The 22,313-nt window shown below is 31.6% G+C and overlaps 3 protein-coding genes across 8 annotated transcripts in view; 1 reads left to right on the top strand and 2 right to left on the bottom strand.

Moving 5' to 3' along the window:
- LOC125845351 (uncharacterized) overlaps positions 1 to 22,313 on the top strand; it is a 174,941-nt gene that overhangs the window by 9,928 nt on the left and 142,700 nt on the right. The window contains exons 2-5 of one of the 5 annotated variants that reach the window (XM_049524849.1): positions 129 to 261; positions 1,242 to 1,486; positions 2,721 to 2,892; positions 3,567 to 4,080. The exons of 1 other annotated variant lie outside the window; for it this stretch is intronic. In XM_049524849.1, the coding sequence (XP_049380806.1) occupies positions 129 to 261; positions 1,242 to 1,486; positions 2,721 to 2,892; positions 3,567 to 3,749 (733 nt within the window). In that variant the 3' untranslated portion in view covers positions 3,750 to 4,080. Of the gene's footprint in view, positions 1 to 128; positions 283 to 1,241; positions 1,487 to 2,720; positions 2,893 to 3,566; positions 4,081 to 22,313 lie in introns of those variants that run through there. 3 more of the 5 variants (XM_049524848.1, XR_007444271.1, XR_007444270.1) reach the window with 3 other exon arrangements.
- On the bottom strand, positions 8,485 to 13,579 carry LOC125845361 (uncharacterized). Of its 2 annotated transcripts, none has more exons than XM_049524859.1 (5): positions 13,394 to 13,579; positions 12,305 to 12,458; positions 11,049 to 11,293; positions 9,673 to 9,844; positions 8,485 to 8,998 (listed from the first exon to the last, which is right to left on the bottom strand). In XM_049524859.1, exons 1-5 carry the CDS (start codon positions 13,513 to 13,515, stop codon positions 8,816 to 8,818), a joined length of 876 nt encoding a protein of 291 aa, XP_049380816.1. In that variant the 5' UTR covers positions 13,516 to 13,579; the 3' UTR covers positions 8,485 to 8,815. The 2 variants fall into 2 exon arrangements, with proteins under 2 accessions (XP_049380816.1, XP_049380817.1); XM_049524860.1 differs by having other exon boundaries at positions 11,049 to 11,294; positions 12,327 to 12,458.
- On the bottom strand, positions 15,958 to 20,110 carry LOC125845382 (iron-sulfur assembly protein IscA-like 1, mitochondrial). The gene is made up of 3 exons (XM_049524883.1): positions 19,844 to 20,110; positions 17,696 to 17,813; positions 15,958 to 16,200 (listed from the first exon to the last, which is right to left on the bottom strand). Exons 1-3 carry the CDS (start codon positions 19,983 to 19,985, stop codon positions 16,089 to 16,091), a joined length of 372 nt encoding a protein of 123 aa, XP_049380840.1. The 5' UTR covers positions 19,986 to 20,110; the 3' UTR covers positions 15,958 to 16,088.

Here is a 22,313-nt window from a genome sequence, read left to right as displayed (position 1 = left end):
CTATTGCTAAAAAGTGTCTGCCATTACTAGCTTAAGTATATATGGGTGGTTAAAGAAGCTTGTTGTGGAATTTGGCTATCAAGATTACATTTGTAAAAAGTTGAGCAGATTTGTCACTCATTGACTAGGTTCTTTAAAATGGAAGATCGAAAACGAGCTCTTGTGAGCAGATTGTTGCAGTATGCACTGATACATCAAGTCTTGGGGATCCCATATAACAAAATTGTGATCAGGCGCACTGCTGAGGGGAAACCATACCTGGTATATTTAGAATGTGGTTGGGTACAGTGCTGAACATGCACTTACTTTTGGTTCTCATTTGTTGTTGTAATTATGTTTTGATGTTTGCTTATAAAGGTATCTTAATAGTGTGTGTTTTATTATTAACTAACTGGACACTCGCATTCTTCCAAGTGTTCCTGTAGAGTCGAAAACTAGAGGTGGAAAAATGACTCATCCTTGGCTGGAATTTCTCTATGAAGATAGGAATTATTTGCAGTATCTTTATACTATAAATGAAGAAAAAATTCTTGGTATATGACATGAAAAACATGTTCAACCCTTTTTCCGGGTGGTATATACAAAATTCCTGCTGTGCTCAATTGATGAATTAGTTTCTCACCAGTGTCAAACATATACTTTCCGTAACAAGTTCTCTCTCTCTTTGTTTTGGTCCCGCCTCATCAGCCATGAAGAAAGTTGTCTCTTGGCCAAGTCATGCCCTTCTCTCTTATTTGAACACCACTTATTTATCAGTGAAGAAGTAATCAAGTGATGAATATTGGGCAAAAGAATTTAGTATGTACTGGTTTGTTCTTATAGATCTTTTCTCCCTTGTGTTAGCGGATGCAGCTGTCCTTTCCCATATGCAAATAAACCAACTTATCCAAAGTAGACTCCGTAAAATCCATGAAGATTAGACAATTGCAACTTTCAAGAACTTACATCTGTTATTTTGATCATATCATACATGGTTCACCAGCATTTACATAACTCGTCTTCGGAAAATTCTCCCAATTACTGGTACTTTCTCATATTTTCATGTTTACATCATTGATAAAGATTCAGAATCACCTATTCTGATTCAGCTGAAAAGATTTCTCATTATATATGTTTGAAATTACATTCTTGATGTAACATTGATTGTTTAATTTGAGTATGTTCTTCATGCTACCTGCTTTGCTATTGGTTGCAGTCGATATCTTCACATTTGCAATGTCGTTAATCCCATCCTCTTCTAGGAATGTGACAAACCGAACTTGGAGTTGCCAAATTTTAACTTCAATGCATCACATCATGGTGATTTTGTGGCTATTGCTTCTGAACCAGTATGCCTTGTGGGATTGGATGTTGTTTCGCAAACCATCCCTGAGAAAGAATCAGTGGAAGAATTCATTCAGAGCTTCTCATCGTACTTCTCAAGACTGGAATGGTTTAATATAATCAATGCTGGCTCTTCTCATCAGATTTTGAGTGAGTTTTATAGGTACCTCTCTATTTATAGATCTTATTTAATGCAAATGTATATGACACTACTGAAAGTATTTTATTCTTTATTAACCTCAAACTCCTACAATTATGTGATTTTCAAAGCTTTCTTCCATGTTCGAGTTAGAGATCATAGAGAGTTTGGTCTGGTAAAATGTCGAACTACCCCAAGAAAAAGTACTATGTATAACTTGTTTTCTCTTCCATTACTCATTAGAGTTTGGTGTCTCATTTATGGATAAGCCTTGGCTGAATAGATATTCTTTGTTAGAACATTATTGACAAGTTACATAAAGAGAACTTCTCTAAAAGATCTGCTCTTTTATCCAAGAACTTATTAGTCTCTTTGGTTGGAAATAGTTCCCTTGGATAAAGTTGAGCTCAGATGGCTAATGATTAAGTTAAATGAACCGTCATACCTCATTTAGAGAAAGAAAATCAACCTTTGTACTGCTGAGTTCTTGGAACGACAATATATATAGGTCATTCAAACTGCTCAACAATCATTTTCCTTATGAAAAGATGACAAGTTTGTTTCTACCATTTTATGATAGGTGGCATAGTGTGATATTATCTTCTGTTGTTACCAACTCATCCCCTGCTTATTTGCTTGTTAAATATGTTTTACTGGAAAATAAGGTGAAAAAATGCAACTCATTCGTACTTCCTTCAACAGCTCCATGGGAACGATCTCTTTGAGAAGACTAAAACTGTAAAAGTTGTATGCAATTTATAACTTCCAAAGCATCTCCATCACTTGTTTGTAAGTCGTAACAGTGATACTGTGATTTGGTCTAGCTACTAGCAAGTAGCAACAATTACCTTGACCAACGACCTTTTCTTTACTGTAATAGTATTACCATTTGTTCTACGTTCATAGTTTCAAATTGGATGTTACAATTTCTACGTCTAGCCTTGCCAAATTAATCTCTACTTTCCTGAAATGAGTACGTCACATTTTCAACTTTCATGAGGGTTCTGAATTTATCCTTCCAGAATCGACATGAATCAAGGAGTAATCCATCACAACACTTGTTGGAAAAAGGTTCATACTTCGCAACCAACTCAACAAACTAGTAGAGTTGAATTTGATGTAGAGGGAGTAGAGAATTAGATATTAGGAACATCCTTTTTTTTGGTGATTAGTTGAATGACAGGTTTTGTCGTCCGACAAACAAAATTCATGCTAAATGACAGAAAGATTACACTGACAGATCTGACAACTTATGCAGATATTGGAGTGTAAAGGAAGCATTTGTCAAAGCCATTGGTGATGTTGTGGGTTACAAATTGGACACCATCGAATTTCGTCACAAAAACTGGGAAAACATATTTGTCAAGGTTGATGGCAAAGAACTAGAAGATTGGAGATTTTGGCTTCTTGAATTGGAGAAAGATCACGTGGTTAGTTCTTCAATAGTGCTAATTCTCGTCTAGTTTCCCTTTTAACTGTTAGTGATGCTTGTTCCAAAAGGAGAGTAAACAATAAAGAACCGTTTAAGTAAACGTTTTGAATCTCTTATGCTATATCAACTAGAAGCTTACATATAATCAACAACCCCTCTTTCATAAACTAGGAATTTAGTTGTTTAACTTGTGAACGCGCGTTAATTACTTCCATTCTATCATGGATGTCACAACATGCACTCCTTGTCTCTCTTAGAACCTAACTTTTAATTACCTGAAACTTGTGACAGAAATTTATGAGTTAGTCATTGAGCCGAAAAGAGCATATCTTCCAAAAACTATATAATCGTGAAGCTGAAGGTGGTTAAACTGGAATGCAACTTGTAGGAGTTCATACAAAGTAAAGCGCAATATCCCTTCTTCCATGCCAACAAACTCGTGCTACGAAGCACAATCTCCTTCTTTGAAGCTGCTCATTTGAATTTTGAACTGCACATGCTAGAGAACGATAGGGAACTAACACTCGACATGGTTGAATATTTAAGTTTCATGTTATTCTGGCAAGCTGTCCGGATACTAAACGGAGTAGCTACCTTAGTTGCATGGATGGTAGAACCATTTTTCAAATGTATGATTTTTGCAATATGACTGACTATTCTGTAATGTTGCAGGCATCAATAGCTAGGGGTCACCCTATGTATGCCACCAGCAGTTACAAGACAACGTTGAATCGGACAAAGTTCAATGACGAGGAATACAATTTAGGACTTCATCTTCCTAATGCAAGATTCATTTTCCGGAAGGTAGAAGACCTTTTTCCCTCCAATGGAACAGGTAGAGTACCACCATGTTGATCACAAAATTGTGTCTGTGTTGAAGGATTAAGAAGAGGTCAAAGAAGCTATTGTATTGTACTAAGTGCTAGAGATTTTCTCTGAAAGACATGATCCAATTAAAAGACGAGAGCTACTCAAACTTCTAAGCTAGGAGCGGACCTAGCTTAGAAGTTGTGAATTCACATGAATCCAGTAACTTTTGCCAAATCCAAAGTTGAGGAGTTCGCACACTTTATTACGATTTCTTGTACTTTGTTTATTCATACAATAGAGAGAAAATCAAATCAAGAATCATCTTGAGCTCAAACATTTAAATGATATCTAGAAAATCATGTTTCTGTTTGGTTTAGGTATTTTGTCTAGTAGATTGGTATTTTTTTGGTCCCAATTATATTTTAATTATAGCTAAGACTTGTTTTTCCTCTTAAATAATTATTTGTTTTTCTTTTAATTTTAACATTTATCTATTATAGTTACAGATAGTTACCTTTTAGTCTATTTTAAAAAATAACATTATCTTTTAATAATGAGAAACAATTTAATTTTAAAATTTCACCTTTATTCTCAATGAAACAATTTATAGTCATAAAAATAGCCAAAGAGAATTTTAGACATAAATTTCACGTGTCTTACTGTATTTTCTCTTAAATTTTTTGTCAAGTCAAACGGTTGTCAAATAAATTTGCATGGAGGGAGTACTAGGTATGTCCTGAAATATGTACCACTTTAGTAAAAATCACGTCCATTAGAAAATCAATAAATAATACTCCCTACGTTTCATTTTATGTTGCACCATTTGACTTGACACGATGTTTAAGAAAAAAAGAAAGACTTCTGATATTTGCGGTCTAAAACAATCTTTAGGTATATGTTTGGTTGTAAATCATTTCATTAACAGCAAAAGGAGAACTTTAAAATTAAATTGTTTCTAGTATTACTAAGATGATATTCTTTTTTGACGAATTAAAAAAAAAGGATGTCACATGAAATGAGACAGAGGAGTATATAATTTGAATGCTTCTTAAGAAATGACCACTAGTATTAAGAAAATGAAATATAAGGTATAGTTGAAAAATATACAATTTTTAAGATAATTTTTTTACAAAAGAAAAATAATAATAAAAAATTTCACTTATTTTGTAACAGGAATATAAGTGATGTCGCCTGGTCGTTCACATCCAAACCAAAACCTATTTCTCTGCACATTCGTATTCCTCAAAATCTTGAATAACTTTGTAAGTAGGATGATATTCTTCTTTAACGAATTAAAAAAAGGATGTCACATGAAATGGAACAGAGGAGTATATAATTTGAATGTTTCTTAAGAAATGACCACTAGTATTAAGAAAATGAAATATAAGGTATAGTTGAAAAATATACAATTTTTAAGATAATTATTTTACAAAAAAAAATTAATAATAAAAAATATCACTTATTTTGTAACAGGAATATAAGTTATGCCACATGGTCGTCCACATCCGAACCAAAACTTATTTCTCTGCACATTCATATTCCTCAAAATCTTGAATAACTTTGTAAGTAAGATGATATTCTTCTTTAACGAATTAAAAAAAAGGATGTCAAATGAAATGGGACAGAGGAGTATATAATTTAAATGTTTCTTAATATGACCACTAGTATTAAGAAAATGAAATATAAGGTATAGTTGAAAAATATACAATTTTTAAGATAATTATTTTACAAAAAAAAAAATAAAAAAAAATATCACTTATTTTGTAACAGACATATAAGTTATGTCGCCTGGTCGTTCACATCCAAACCAAAACCTATTTCTCTACACATTCGTATTCCTAAAATTTTTGAAGAACTTTGTAAGTAAGATGATATTCCTCTTTAACGAATTAAAAAAAAGGATGTCACATGAAATGAGACAGAGGAGTATATAATTTGATTTTTTCTTAAGAAATGACCACTAGTATTAAGAAAATGAAATATAAGGTATAGTTGAAAAATATACAATTTTTGAGATAATTTTATTACAAAAAAAATAATAATAAAAAATATCACTTATTTTGTAACAAGAATATAAGTTGTGCTGCCTGGTCGTTCACATCCGAACCAAAACTTATTTCTTTGCACATTCCTATTCCTCAAAATCTTGAATGACTTTGTAAGTAAGATGATATTCTTCTTTAACGAATTCAAAAAAAGGATGTCACATGAACTGGGACAGAGGAGTATATAATTTGAATGTTTCTTAAGAAATGACTACTAGTATTAAGAAAATGAAATTTAAGGTATAGTTGAAAAATATACAATTTTTAAGATAATTATTTTACAAAAATAAAAAAATATCACTTATTTTGTAACAGGAATATAAGTTATGCCTCCTGGTCGTTAACATCCGAACCAAAACCTATTTCTTTGCACATTCGTATTCCTCAAAATCTTGAAGAACTTTGTAAGTAAGATGATATTCTTCTTAAACGAAGATGTCACATGAAATGGGACAGAGGAGTATATAATTTGAATGTTTCTTAAGAAATGACCACTAGTATTAAGAAAATGAAATATAAGGTATAGTCGAAAAATATACAATTTTTAAGATATATTTTTTTACAAAAAAAAATTAAAAAAATATCACTTATTTTGTAACAGGAATTTAAGTTATGCCGCCTGGTCGTTCACAACCGAACCAAAACCTATTTCTTTGCAAATTCATATTCCTCAAAATTTTGAAGAACTTTATAAGTAAGATGATATTCTTCTTTAACGAATTAAAAAAAGGATATCACATAAAATGGAACATAGGAGTATATAATTTGAATGTTTCTTAAGAAATGACCACTAGTATTAAGAAAATGAAATATAAGGTATAGTTGAAAAATATACAATTTTTAAGATAATTATTTTACAAAAAATAATAATAATAAAGAATGTCACTTATTTTGTAACAGGAATATAAGTTATGCCGCCTGGTCGTTCACATCCGAACCAAAACCTATTTCTCTGCACATTCGTGTTCCTCAAAATCTTGAACAACTTTGTAAGTAAGATGATATTCTTCTTTAACGAATTAAAAGAAAAGATGTCACATGAAATGGGACAGAGGAGTATAATTTGAATGTTTCTTAAGAAATGACCACTAGTATTAAGAAAATGAAATATTAGGTATACTTGAAAAATATACAATTTTTAAGATAATTATTTTACAAAAAAAATTTAAAAAAAATATCACTTATTTTGTAAAAAAAAATCCCCTTAACTCATAGTTCCTTAATAAATAAATGTGATAAGGGTCTGAAAAATACCCCAACTTTGGTCAGATTTGTTGTTGCGATACTAAACTTTCATGAGGACCTATTACCTCCCTAGACTATTTAATACCGTATTTTAAACATATATATTTGCCTACGTGGACATAAAGAATAATGCAAAATTATATATAGTAATGTGTCCACGTGGGCACATATATACCTTTAAAATACACTATTAAATAGTTTAGGGGGTAAAAAATACGGTATTAAATAGTCTAGGATGGTAATAGGTCCTTATGAAAGTTTAGTATCTCAACAGAAAATCCGACCAAAGTTGAGGTATTTTTCAGACCCTTATCCCTAAATAAAATCATAACTTTCAAACTTTTCATATTCATAACTTTCAATTATTTAATGTACAAATTTGTAACATCTTAAAATCATTTTAATAGATTTTTTTTTTTGAGGTATATATTCATCCCACCATAATTGTCTTCTTTATTAGAGTTAACAATATAGATTCATGTATTTTTCCATCTTAAATTTTTATAATTCTTAATTAAATTTAATTGATGTGGAGTAATAACATGTTAAAAGATGAAAGATTAATTTTTATTTTTATTTTATAATTAAAAAAATATTAATTCAATTCAATCAACTTTTCACCTCTCACTATAACTATCTTCTTAATTGGAGATTTTAATTAATTTTATTAATGTGGAGTAATAATGCATTAAAAGATGGGAGATTAAAAGACAAAAATTAGCCTATATATATATATATATATATATATATATATATANTTGTATGTTTTTCAACTATACCTTATATTTCATTTTCTTAATACTAGTGGTCATTAATTAAGAAGCATTCAAATTATATACTCCTCTGTCCATTTCATGTGACATCCTTTTTTTTAATTCGTCAAAAAAGAATATCATCTTACTAATACTAGAAACAATTTAATTTTAAAGTTCTCCTTTTGTTGTTAATGAAATGATTTACAACCAAACATATACCTAAAGATTGTTTCTAGACTGCAAATATCAAAAGTCTTTCTTTTTTTCTTAAACATCGTGTCAAGTCAAATGGTGCAACATAAAATGAAACGTAGGGAGTATTATTTATTGATTTTCTAATGGACGTGATTTTTACTAAAGTGGTACATATTTCAGGACATACCTAGTACTCCCTCCATGCAAATTTATTTGACAACCGTTTGACTTGACAAAAAATTTAAGAGAAAATACAGTAAGACACGTGAAATTTATGTCTAAAATTCTCTTTGGCTATTTTTATGACTATAAATTGTTTCATTGAGAATAAAGGTGAAATTTTAAAATTAAATTGTTTCTCATTATTAAAAGATAATGTTATTTTTTAAAATAGACTAAAAGGTAACTATCTGTAACTATAATAGATAAATGTTAAAATTAAAAGAAAAACAAATAATTATTTAAGAGGAAAAACAAGTCTTAGCTATAATTAAAATATAATTGGGACCAAAAAAATACCAATCTACTAGACAAAATACCTAAACCAAACAGAAACATGATTTTCTAGATATCATTTAAATGTTTGAGCTCAAGATGATTCTTGATTTGATTTTCTCTCTATTGTATGAATAAACAAAGTACAAGAAATCGTAATAAAGTGTGCGAACTCCTCAACTTTGGATTTGGCAAAAGTTACTGGATTCATGTGAATTCACAACTTCTAAGCTAGGTCCGCTCCTAGCTTAGAAGTTTGAGTAGCTCTCGTCTTTTAATTGGATCATGTCTTTCAGAGAAAATCTCTAGCACTTAGTACAATACAATAGCTTCTTTGACCTCTTCTTAATCCTTCAACACAGACACAATTTTGTGATCAACATGGTGGTACTCTACCTGTTCCATTGGAGGGAAAAAGGTCTTCTACCTTCCGGAAAATGAATCTTGCATTAGGAAGATGAAGTCCTAAATTGTATTCCTCGTCATTGAACTTTGTCCGATTCAACGTTGTCTTGTAACTGCTGGTGGCATACATAGGGTGACCCCTAGCTATTGATGCCTGCAACATTACAGAATAGTCAGTCATATTGCAAAAATCATACATTTGAAAAATGGTTCTACCATCCATGCAACTAAGGTAGCTACTCCGTTTAGTATCCGGACAGCTTGCCAGAATAACATGAAACTTAAATATTCAACCATGTCGAGTGTTAGTTCCCTATCGTTCTCTAGCATGTGCAGTTCAAAATTCAAATGAGCAGCTTCAAAGAAGGAGATTGTGCTTCGTAGCACGAGTTTGTTGGCATGGAAGAAGGGATATTGCGCTTTACTTTGTATGAACTCCTACAAGTTGCATTCCAGTTTAACCACCTTCAGCTTCACGATTATATAGTTTTTGGAAGATATGCTCTTTTCGGCTCAATGACTAACTCATAAATTTCTGTCACAAGTTTCAGGTAATTAAAAGTTAGGTTCTAAGAGAGACAAGGAGTGCATGTTGTGACATCCATGATAGAATGGAAGTAATTAACGCGCGTTCACAAGTTAAACAACTAAATTCCTAGTTTATGAAAGAGGGGTTGTTGATTATATGTAAGCTTCTAGTTGATATAGCATAAGAGATTCAAAACGTTTACTTAAACGGTTCTTTATTGTTTACTCTCCTTTTGGAACAAGCATCACTAACAGTTAAAAGGGAAACTAGACGAGAATTAGCACTATTGAAGAACTAACCACGTGATCTTTCTCCAATTCAAGAAGCCAAAATCTCCAATCTTCTAGTTCTTTGCCATCAACCTTGACAAATATGTTTTCCCAGGTTTTGTGATGAAATTCGATGGTGTCCAATTTGTAACCCACGCCATCACCAATGGCTTTGACAAATGCTTCCTTTACACTCCAATATCTGCATAAGTTGTCAGATCTGTCAGTGTAATCTTTCTATCATTTAGCATGAATTTTGTTTGTCGGACGACAAAACCTGTCATTCAACTAATCACCAAAAAAAAGGATGTTCCTAATATCTAATTCTCTACTCCCTCTACATCAAATTCAACTCTACTAGCTAGTTTGTTGAGGTGGTTGTGAAGTATGAACCTTTTTCCGACAAGTGATGTGATAGATTACTCTTTGATTCATGTCGATGCTGGAAGGATAAATTCGGAACCCTCATGAAGGTTGAAAAATCTGGCATACTCATTTCAGGGAAGTAGAGATTAATTTGGCAAGGCTAGACATAGAAATTGTAACATCCAATTTGAAACTATGAACGTAGAACAAATGGTAATACTAGTGCAGTAAAGAAAAGGTCGTTGGTCAAGGCAATTGTTGCTAGTTGCTAGTAGCTAGACCAAATCTCAGTATGACTGTTACGACTTACAAACAAGTGACGGAGATGCTTTGGAAGTTATTACTTGCCTACAACTTTTACAGTTTTAGTCTCCTCAAAGAGATCGTTCTCAAGGAATTGTTGAAGGAAGTACGAATGAGTTACATTTTTTTCACCTTATTTTCCAGTTAAACATATTTAACAAGCAAATAAGCAGGGGATGAGTTGGTAACAGCAGAAGCTAATATCACACTACGCCGCGTATCATAAAATGTTAGAAACCAACTTGTCATATTTTCCTAAGGAAAATGATTGTTGAGCAGTTTGAATGACCTATATATATTGTCGTTCCCAGAACTCAGCAGTACAAAGGTTGATTTTCTTTCTCTAAATGAGGTATGACTGTTCATTTATCTTAATCATTAGCCATCTGAGCTCAACTTTATCCAAGGGAACTATTTCCAACCAAAGAGACTAATAAGTTCTTGGATAAAAGAGCAGATCATTTAGAGAAGTTCTCTTTATGTAACTTGTCAATAATGTTCTAAAAAAGAATATCTATTCAGCCAAGGCTTATGCATAAATGAGACACCAAACTCTAACGAGTAATGGAAGAGAAAACAAGTTATACATAGTACTCTCTCTGTGATCTCTAACTCGAACATGGAAGAACACTTTGAAAATCACATAGTTGTACGAGTTTGAGGTTAATCAAGAATAAAATGCTTTCAGTTGTGGCATTTACATTTGCATTAAATAAGATCTATAAATAGAGAGGTACCTATAAAACTCAGTCAAAATCTGACGAGAAGAGCCAGCATTGATTATATTAAACCATTCCAGTCTTGAGAAGTATGATGAGAAGCTCTGAATGAATTCTTCCACTGATTCTTTCTCAGGGATGGTTTGAGAAACAACATCCAATCCCACAAGGCATATTGGTTCAGAAGCAATAGCCACAAAATCACCATGATGTGATGCATTGAAGTTAAAATTTGGCAACTCCAAGTTCGGTTTGTCACATTCCTAGAAGAGGATAGGATTAACGATATTGCAAATGTGAAGATATCGGCTGCAATCAACAGCAAAGCAGCTAGCATGAAGAACATACTCAAATTAAACAATCAATGTTACTCTGGCATCACGAATGTAATTTCAAACATATATAATGAGAATCTTTTCAGCTGAATCAGAATATGTGATTCTGAATCTTTATCGATGATGTAAACATGAAAAATATGAGAAAGCATCAGGAATTGGGAGAATTTTCCAAAGATGAGTTATGTAAATGCTGGTAAACCATGTATGATATGATCAAAATAACAGATGTAAGTTCTTGAAAGTTGCAATTGTCTAATCTTCATGGATTTTACGGAGTCTACTTTGGATAAGTTGGTTTATTTGGATATGGGAAATGACAGCTGCATCCACTAATACAAGGGGGAAAAGATCTGTAAGAAGAAACCAGTACATATTAAATTCTTATGTCCAATATTCATCACTTGAACACTTCCTCATTGATAAATAAGTGGTGTTCAATTAGGAGAGAAGCGCAGGACTTGGCCGAGAGAGAACTTTCTTCATGGCAGATGAAGCGGGACCAAATTGAAGAGAAAAAACCTATTCGACAGATATTACGGAAAGTATGTGTTTGACACTGATGAGAAACTAATTCATCAATTGAGAACAGCAGGAAATTTCGTATATACAATCCGGAAAAAGGGGTCAACATCATGCTTCTCATGTCATATTCCAAGTATTTGTCTTGTGCAAGTTGTCTAGCGGATAATAAACCTTTATAGAACACATTTCTAGCATAAGGCTACTGCAAATAATTATAGTGAAATTCCATCCAAGGACGAGTCATTTTACACCTCTAATCTTTGACTCTACTGGAAACACTTGGAAGAATGCAAGAATCCAGATAGTTATTGATAAAAGACACACTTCTGATAAGGTACTTCAACGAGCAAACATGAAAAACATAATTTCAACAAAAAATGAGAACCAAAAGCTAGTGCATTTTCAGCATTGTACCTGACTACATTCTAAATATAACAGGTATGGTTTCCCCTCAGCAGTGCGCCTGATGACAATTTCGTTATATGGGATCCCCAAGACTTGATGTATCAGTGCATACTGCAACAATCTGCTCACAAGAGCCCGTTTTCGATCTTCCATTTTAAAGAACCTAATCAACGAGTGACAAATCCGCTCAACTTTCTACAAAGGGTAATCTTGATAACCAAATTTCTCAACAAGCTTTTTTAAACACCCATATATACTTAAGCAAGTAAAAACAAAGTGCATGTTCAAAATATTGCTTTGGTACATACCTTTTAGCAATAGAGAATTAAAGAATTCTAGAATAAACACAGATGAAAACTTTTACTTGAAATACAAAGTGCATATTCACAATTCAAAATTAAGGCAAGTATAACAAAGTACAAACTCACAATTTACTTCCATAGACAGCTTTATGCAATCAAGAAGGAAAAGTACCAGATAAAATTTAAAATCATTTTACTTGAAATGCATCAATTGTAGTTCAATTATAGGATTATTGTTGTAGTACTATTTTACTACTATCTGTTGTTTTTGTTATTTTCTATTGTCTCGTACTTCCATTACATCTTTCCCTAAACTGTTTTTGTCTTGAGCCGAGGGTCTATCAGAAACAGCCTCTCTACCTCTACCACAGAGGTAGATTTAAGGTCTACGTACACTCTAGCCTCCCTAGATACCACTCCGTGGGATTACACTGTATATGTTTTTGTTGTACATCAATTTAGCACTTCAAATAAAACATAAGACCCTTGGAAACTTTATGCAATCAAGAACCAAGTGGTATACAATAAAGTTAAAGATGAAAACTTTACATGATATACATCAATTTTTAGCATTTCATATAAAATCTATATACAATTTATGCAATCAAGAACCAAAGCAGTATAGAATAAACTTAAAGATTACAACTTTATATGATAAACATAAATTTCTAGCATTTTCATAAAAAAAATAAAATGGACCCTTTATGCAAAATAGAAAGAAAGAAGTGTGTGATAAAGCTAAAGATGAAAACTTTACATAAAAAACTGAAGGACAAAAGAGGTAGAATCAAGAAACCTGGTAATGGAGGAGTGTTCATGTTGGGGAAGAAAGGACATAGCAAAAGAGAAGTAATTGGGAGATGGGTTCCATTCAGAAATGTCAACTATCCATCTATGGACACCCTTCTCCAATTCCATTTCCAAAACTTACATAGAAAAGAAAAAAGTGTTTGAATTTCAACTTCTCTTCCTAATAAATTGTTGCTGGCCAGTTCCAATTCACTTTGTATTTTACAAGAATGACCTTTGTCTTTCTTTTTTTTTCTTTCTTAAAAGGAGTGATATCCGTATTGAAACACGATTAAATTCAGAATTTCTAATAAAGATAACACCATCCTCAGAAGATTCAAATCCGAAAAATGATTAAGAATAAAAGAATAGTTATCATTCCACAACTCTAATAAGTTATGGGCATAAATTTAATTTTACACGTGAGATAAAAAATTAGGATATTTTAATAAGTGTCTTTTGAAAAATAAGTTGTATATATAACTTTAATTGTTTATAAATTATGATAAAGACATAATACATAAATATGTCTTTTAATTTAATCTTAATTAAAAGTCATAATATATAAACCGTGTCTTACAAAATATAATACAAATCAATTCAGGTATATCTGAATTGTTTCCATTATCAATACTCTCCCGCAAAAGAATGAAATGTCCTTTCCATTATTTAATGGGGCATCAATTATGGAGTTCAAAATATTTTAATACTTAATCCTAATTTATATGATATATTTTATTTTATTTTTAGTTAGTCACACAAAAATATATTTTTTTTTAATTCAGTAAGTAATAATTTAACTTTAATAAAAATTACGGAAGCAAAATCTTTTTAGTTGACTAATTGGATTGTGTGTGGATCACTTTCACATAATCAACAATTAATTGCCTACCAATTCTTAGGCTTTGCAGTCTTGAATTAGGTGGCCAAAACGGTTGAGCAGAAACAACAACATTCTTGCAATAAGAAAAAGCATCTTAAACTTATAAANAATATATCTTTTAATTTAATCTTAATTAAAAGTCATAATATATAAATCACGTCTTACATAATATAATACAAATCAATTGAGGTATATCTGAATTGTTTCCATTATCAATACTCTCCAGCAAAAGAATGAAATGTCCTTTCCATTATTTAATGGGGCATCAATTACGGAGTTCAAAATATTTTAATACTTAATCCTAATATATATGATATATGTTATTTTATTTTTAGTTAGTCACACAAATTATTTTATTTTTTTATTCAGTAAGTAATAATTTAACTTTAATAAAAATTACGGAAGCAAAATCTTTTTAATTGACTAATTGGATTGTGTGTGGATCACTTTCACATAATCAACAATTAATTGCCTACCAATTCTTAGGCTTTGCAGTCTTGAATTAGGTGGCCAAAACGGTTGAGCAGAAACAACAACATTCTTGCAATAAGAAAAAGCATCTTAAACTTATAAACTCAAAACAAAAAATTCAAAATAATTCAAATCAATTGATTCAAAATCGAACTTAAAAGTTTGGATCGAATTTCAATTACATTTAGCAAGATCCAAAAATCAAAATATAAAATCGAATACCTCAAATTCTATCCAGTCACAATCCTACATATACAAGTACTAGCTAACTATCTGTCTTGACTTTGGGAAATTTTAGTAGCTTAATTGGTTGACTACTGAACTTTCATCTTGTTGGTGAAAGTTCGAGTCCCCACCTTGTTGTCCCTTTTCGTTTGATTCCCCACCTTACGGTTCCCTCTCGTTCGATACCCCATTTTTTAAAAATAATAATAATAATAATAATAATAATTTGTCTTTACCTTTTACATAGTTGAACAAACCAACATTTTTCCCATCACGGCAATATGACATCTTTTGTTTGGATCAATATATCAATCGTCATGAAAGACACAACCAACCACCAACAAAATCCTTCGTTCTTTTCTCATTTAGCACAAAATTTTGTCATTTCTTTTGTCTTTTTATGTTCAATTTTTGAGTCTTCACATACTATAAATAACTTCACTTTTCATTATAAGTTCATTCAACTTTCAAGAACTTTGTGGAAAACATCATGAAATATGTGAAGCTATACAAATCCCATGGAAGCCAAGAAGATGAATTGTCAAGTGGTAGCACTACTCAGAAGAATAATGAGTTAACAGATGATCACGACAAGCAGAAGGTTAAAAGATTCAAAGCAGCCATGCAGAAAGTGATGTTAAAATTTGAGTCCAAAAAATCTCAAGAGGAAAATCCAGTTCGGTCGGAGAAACCTAGTTAATTGTGTGTGACCATCTCATCTAAAAAAAGTGTAAACGGTAATAAGGTATATATATTCTTCATCTGTATCAGTTTCATGGTTTATTATGGTGTAATGTACCCTTTATATCAATTATGAACTACCAGTCACTAATCAAATGTCAAAACGTATAGTCTAATGGTACAAGTGAGAGTCTTCAACGTAATAAGTGTGAGTTCGATTTTCATTGTTCTACTTTCACCTTTCCATGGCAAAGAAAATCTTATTCTACAACAGCTAATGTACATAGGATTTGGGCAAAAAGGAGAAAAAATAACAAAACCTTCTGTTTCTGACCGTTAACATCGTTGATTTGTTACTACAGATCGACTATATAGTATATACTCACACTTCTAAGTGTATATATAACGACTAACGTACATAATATGAGTATATAATAAACTATCAGCTAGATTTGCCACGCAACTTAGCAGCTTCTGAGCTAGTTGTTGTCATGAAAGATTCTCCACAACCACATTGTCCAGTTGCATTTGGATTGACAAATATGAACTCAGATCTGTTCATGAAATCAAATATTTCAGTTTTGATGCTTATGAGACGCAAATAACGATAAACCAGGTTAATGAATAGCAATATATTGGAGTGCAAATGGGTGATGCAAGTTAATGCTACTAGAATTCACGCAGTTAAGTATGGTGGATCAGTTTCACAAGGACAAAGATGACAATGAATTGAACCAGAAAAACTACTCCCTCTGTCCACTATTGTTTGTCACGATGAGGTTTGGCACAACCATTAAGAAAAATTTAATATAAAATGCAATTTGACTAATATAACCCTACTATCAATCATTATGAAAATTGGTCTTCATTAATAGCCTATTGAACTAAAGAATACCTAGTCTTAAATGTATTTTTACCGTGCAATTTCACATTTAATACTATTGTTTGTTAGGAGTATTAAGTGCATAAAGACTAAAGCAATCAAAAGTGAACTAAAGAATACCAAAAGTCTACCCAGTATGTATAAAGAATACCAACAGACAACTTTTCAATTAAACTAAAATTTTCTACACTACTTCAATGAAAATTTTTACCGCTTTCTTCGTGAATGAATTTTTTCAACTTTCAAATTTAGAATATGTAAAATGGTCAGTACTTTTTGAAAGTAGTTATGTAATTATTAAGGGCAAAATTGGAAAAAAATGATTAATTAATTCTTGATTGTTTAAATTGACAATTAATTTCGGACAACTATTTTTAGTATACCTGACAAACAATAGTGGACGGAGGGAGTACATTTTTAACTCAATCTCCCTAATCAGTATATGAAGTTCATATTCCTCTCATTCTAAAAAGGGAAGACATGAATCATGGGTGAAGTCTGTATAATTTGAAAGAGTATTTTCTTATACTCATCCATAGGAATCACAGACAATGAGACGAGAGAAAGTAAAGAGAGTCGAGAGACTGCACAATAGCTAGACATGACAAGCAAAAGAGAATCGGTAACGTAATTGCTATTCTGTTACACCTTATTTTTCCTTAAAGTGGAGTCCTAAAAGTACATGATAGGCTAATCTAGAGAAAGTTACAACACAAGTCGCAAAGGTCATCTGGGCAAAATCCTACTTCTAAGTCAATTTAATTTTAAAGCAACTGAAAGATTCAGCAGAATAACAAAAAGAAGCTCGTCTCTGCAGGGAAAGAAGAAAAGACTGCAGCTCACTTCAGCCTATTAAACATCAAAGTTATGTCATAATCATACTGAGAAACTAAAAAAATTAACTTGCTTGGATTTTAATTCATAGAGATACTTAATGTCGTGACATGAGATGGTACTGGAAAAACTAGAAAGTTAAACTTGGTTTAATCTTAGCTTATACTAATAGTGGTACTGAATCCTGTGATTTGAAAGCTCTAAGAATAAGATTATAAGAGTGACCATAAGAAAAAGATTACAAATGCAACAGTAGCACCATGAATAAATGACATATGGACTAAGTCTATAATTATACTAGTACGATATAAAGCAGAAATACCATCTCATACCTGAGTTTATCATCAACAAAATCCATCTCGGTACCTATAACATGCATAAGTGCCTTTGGATCAATCAGTATCTTCACTCCCTTGTCCTCAATCAACTCGTCAAATTTTCCTTTATCGTCTGTACAAGCAAGGTAAATCAATGGCAAGTGACAGAAGAAATTTCATGTATGATTTTACTTTTTCTTTGATAAATCTCACATATGGTTTACTTTTACTTTTAAGAAATTTCAAAGATGGTTTGCTTTTCTTTAAGACATTTCACAGAGGGTACACCAGTTATTAAGCTAAAGATAGGCAAGTTCTAAAGGTAATTAATTATGATTAATCGGCAGAATAATCTGTAGGGACATGCTTGCACAAATCGGTTGAACTAGCTCTATGCAGATGTTGAGAGCAGGGTATTGAAACTTTGCGCACAAAGTAAATGTAGACTATTATTGTGAACTCCATTACACCTCCGACGTGCCTGAATGCACACATTTGATGAGTTAATACACACTACTGAATTCACTCGGTGTGAATAAGATTAAATCATCAGTAGACCAATTATACATTAAGTGCAGCTCAAATTATGCCAGAAACAGATGCAAGATATTTCTTTTTTGATAACCGAGAAATCCCCTAGGGCCAATGGCCCAGGGTTCGAAATTCAATGCATAATGGTCCCGCTCCTCCTCCCTTCTTTACTTAAGTACCAAGCCTTTGTCTACAATATGGTTCAAACCCGTAACATGCACCAAACTCACACATCATGAGGTACACTCTTATCACTAGACCAAACCCTGGGCTGCGGATACAAGTCATTTTCTTATTTAGCAGATGCAGATAATTAACAGTTAGCACAGTCAAAAAGAAAATCTGGAAGGATGGCAAAAGAGTGGAATATGGTATTCACTTTCCGAACCATTCTTTTTGGATCAATCTTCAATTTCCAAAGTCATCAGTCCATTATGTTAGGCAACATTGGTGCAGAAGTCTTAGTCAGGCAAATGAGCAAGCTGAGAGAGGATATATTTCATCATTTTTGCTGACTCTTTATTATTTAATCTGTCAAGGCAAATACTCCCTCCTTCCCATTTGTTTTTGACTAATTAACCAGACATGACATTTACAATGTTAGTGTGTAAATAGTAGGTATGGTTGAGTTCAACATGGAGAATATCACATCAAAGTTAGGAAAAAAAATACATGGTTATATGAATTTTCTTGAAAATTAGTGTAAGTTGTGTAAATAATACTATATTATTAGAGTGGTTCAAGCATTTTGGACCTCACAAATGGAGAGAGTGCTATATAACTTGGGGCAGAGGGGTAGATTTTATGCAATCGATTTGCTACCGACATATTAATTTCTGATAGATGTTAAAGAAAATCATGATTACGACTGTTGTAAAGCAAAAGATATTTGTGCTAAAATGACATTATTGCTTTTGTATTTGCAAGCAACTTCAAATCACCTTAAAACCAAAAAAGATCAATAAATAAGAAAAGTATTTCAAACTCTATCTTAATACCACTTCTTCCCCTCCTTCATCTCTCATTCAACGGGATACGTGTCACCTCCCACCAGCAACAAGTTTCAAGTAAATGTATCAACCAAGACTAGGATAGATGGAGAGATATCACTATCATGCTATCTATAACCAATTTTTCTTTTTTCAAAAAGAAACCCAAAGAGGGTTATGAAATACCGACAATGCAAAGTGCAAAACCATACACCCAAAATTGGTAACACTATACAAAAAAAAAATCCAACATAGAAAACATTCTATAAATCATTCCTAAGAAAATTCACCATTCCCTGCCTCTTTATAGACCCCTTACCCTACCATCGCGCCACAGGGGCAGAGCTACAATCCTAACTACAAGTTCGGCAGAACCCAATAACTTTGCCCGTATAAGTATTTCCGCTTAAAAATTTACTTAACATGTATAATTAATTTATCCAGAATCCATTAAACTATCATTTCCAAAATTTCACAAACCATAAACTCAAAATCCTAGCTCCGCCTCTGCATTAACTGATCATGGATCATTAAATTGATTTATATACTCACAATCCGCGTTCAGGATCAATTACAAATTTCAAACTAACACAACAATAAATAAATATGAGAAAAAAAAACATAAATCAAAAAGGGGGGAAACCTGCATAATTGAGGGTATAGGACAAGCCATTACAACCGCGAGATTTGACACCAAGCTTTAGGAAAGAACGCTGACGCTGTTCCAACAGCTGCCGTACTCTGGAAGCCGCAGCTTCCGTCAACGTTAACACTTGCTTTCTCATTTCTGAAAATTTCTCAAGTTACAGTAATCAGATGAAGAAGAAGAAGGTGGCCGTATTCGTATACTGTAAATGGATTTTGGGCTTGACCCGATTGGGAGTTTATGGGTTGTTATGAAATGGATCGACGGGCCTTCTTTATGGATAATATTCACAAAATAGCCACTTTTAGGATTGCTATTAAATTTTATCTAGTGCTTGCAAGTTGTTTAATATTGAGTCACTTCATAAAGTACACTAACATTGATAGTTTTAATAATTTTATATATTTTGTTTGGGTTGTTTTTGGATACATTGTATCAAATGTATTTTGCTTTACTCGTTCGCCTCTCTCGTTTCTTTTTCTGTTCTGTATTTCACAATTTCATATATATGTGTATTTAATATGAAATATACATTGATATATTATGTGTCTATCAATTTCATTCAGTGTGTCTAATATTAGTTTTATGTATCATGTATAAAAATGTATTGACGTATTTAATGGATTTGGGCATAGTTACACATTGGTTTTAAAAGTGCACAGATATATCCAGTGTATATGGAATGTATCTAGTGTATATATGCATAATTTCATCTCTCTGTTGTAATTGTGGCTTAATTATAGTTAACCTTCAATACTATTTGACATCAATTACGTAATAACAAATTATGACTCATAATTTCCGAAATTCAACTCAAAAATAATAGTCATTAGTCATTTGGTAGAGTGTATAAAATAATGTTAAATGGAGTGTATCAATAATGGCTTACATTAATAATGATTGGATTAGTTATGTTTGCATTAGTTATACTTAGATTATTTCTTATACATTATTGGGTTTGGTGCATTAAAAATAGCATGCATTAATGTATAAAAATATTTATTTACAAAAATATCATCCAAAATTATGATGAAAAAGATGTAAAAAAGATTTTAAGGAATAATTGAGTCTTCAACCATGCTGATGCATATATTATTAAAACCCTTTGCATTACTAATACCTAAAAATCTATGATATTAGTAATACACTCATAGCATTTAGATAGTGTTAGACATGGACATAGCTAGGCAGGGGCATATCTAGAGGGGGTGTCGTGGGTTCACGTGAACCCATGCTCCCCTCTCTAGATTATACATAGTAGTGTTATATTTTTTAAAAGATACTTAACTATAGATGTGTGAACCCACGTTCGAAGTGTCATATAATAATACAATGATAATTGGGTGCATCTCTCTTAGTGAAGATAGAAGTTTAAATCTTATATATATCCTGTCTTTATGAATAACACCTCTCCAAGTGGTTATTGGTTGGCATTTCAACTAATTTTTCTTTTGTTTTTTGTTTCCTTTAATCTCTCAAAATTTTCAAGTGTGTTACATTGAAAATTCCTAAAAAAATTAGCATTTTAAAGATTTTACATAATTAAATCAAATGTGTATATTAAAATTTAAAACAAGTAGTATATATATTATTTTGGATCTATAATTTTTAAAATTTCATGGTTCAAAAACTAAAAATCAAATCGATCAAATTTATATTTAAAATGTATTTTTCGTAATCGTGCACTCATTTTACCGAAATTCTGAATACACCTCTGTTAAGCTAGGGTATTCTAAAATGATAATTTTCTTTTTTGAATAAATAGAAATTAACTTCATTTTTATCTTAGTTATTGTTTATATGTTAATTTTATTTTTTTAAAGTGAAAATTCTGATTCCGCTATGAGGGGTTATAAAGTAAGACAACTATAATGGAGTATGTTTAGAAAGATATAGAAAATTCTTGATTCTTTGCTTAGATGTGCAAGACAATGAAGAGTGTAGAAACTATATCCTTTTCACAACCTCATGTCTTTGTCTGGATTCAATGTATCTCTTCTACTTGACTCCTGAACCTACTTACCAACTTGGCTGCTTCCACCTCTTAAAATTATTTTAAAATTACTATATTATATTCTACAATTTTATATAGTATATAGTTTTACGTCCCATTTGCACCAAATAATCTCTGCTTCATTATGTCTACCAGGTATATATTTAATTCCCCATCACAAAAGAATAAAAAAAGGTCTTAAAAAACTTACTTTAAAGTATTTATAAAATTACTATAAATTACATTCACTATAACAAAAATAGTTTTCAGCGATTATGAATATACATATTAACAATTTACCTGTATTAATTAATTCACATTGGATTTAATGTCGTTATAAGCTTTATGAATATTTAAAAAAAAGGTCCTAATTATCATTAAAAATACATATTTAGCAACAATTAAACTTATTACGATTAATAATTTACATTAAGATGTACTACTATCACTTTAAATTTCTTTTTGAAAAAAAAC

This window comes from Solanum stenotomum, chromosome 11 (assembly GCF_019186545.1).
Source record: "Solanum stenotomum isolate F172 chromosome 11, ASM1918654v1, whole genome shotgun sequence".
NCBI classification, from domain to species: Eukaryota; Viridiplantae; Streptophyta; class Magnoliopsida; order Solanales; family Solanaceae; genus Solanum; species Solanum stenotomum.
Note: the sequence above shows the minus strand (reverse complement) of the source record. Positions and strands in the feature narration are given on the sequence as shown.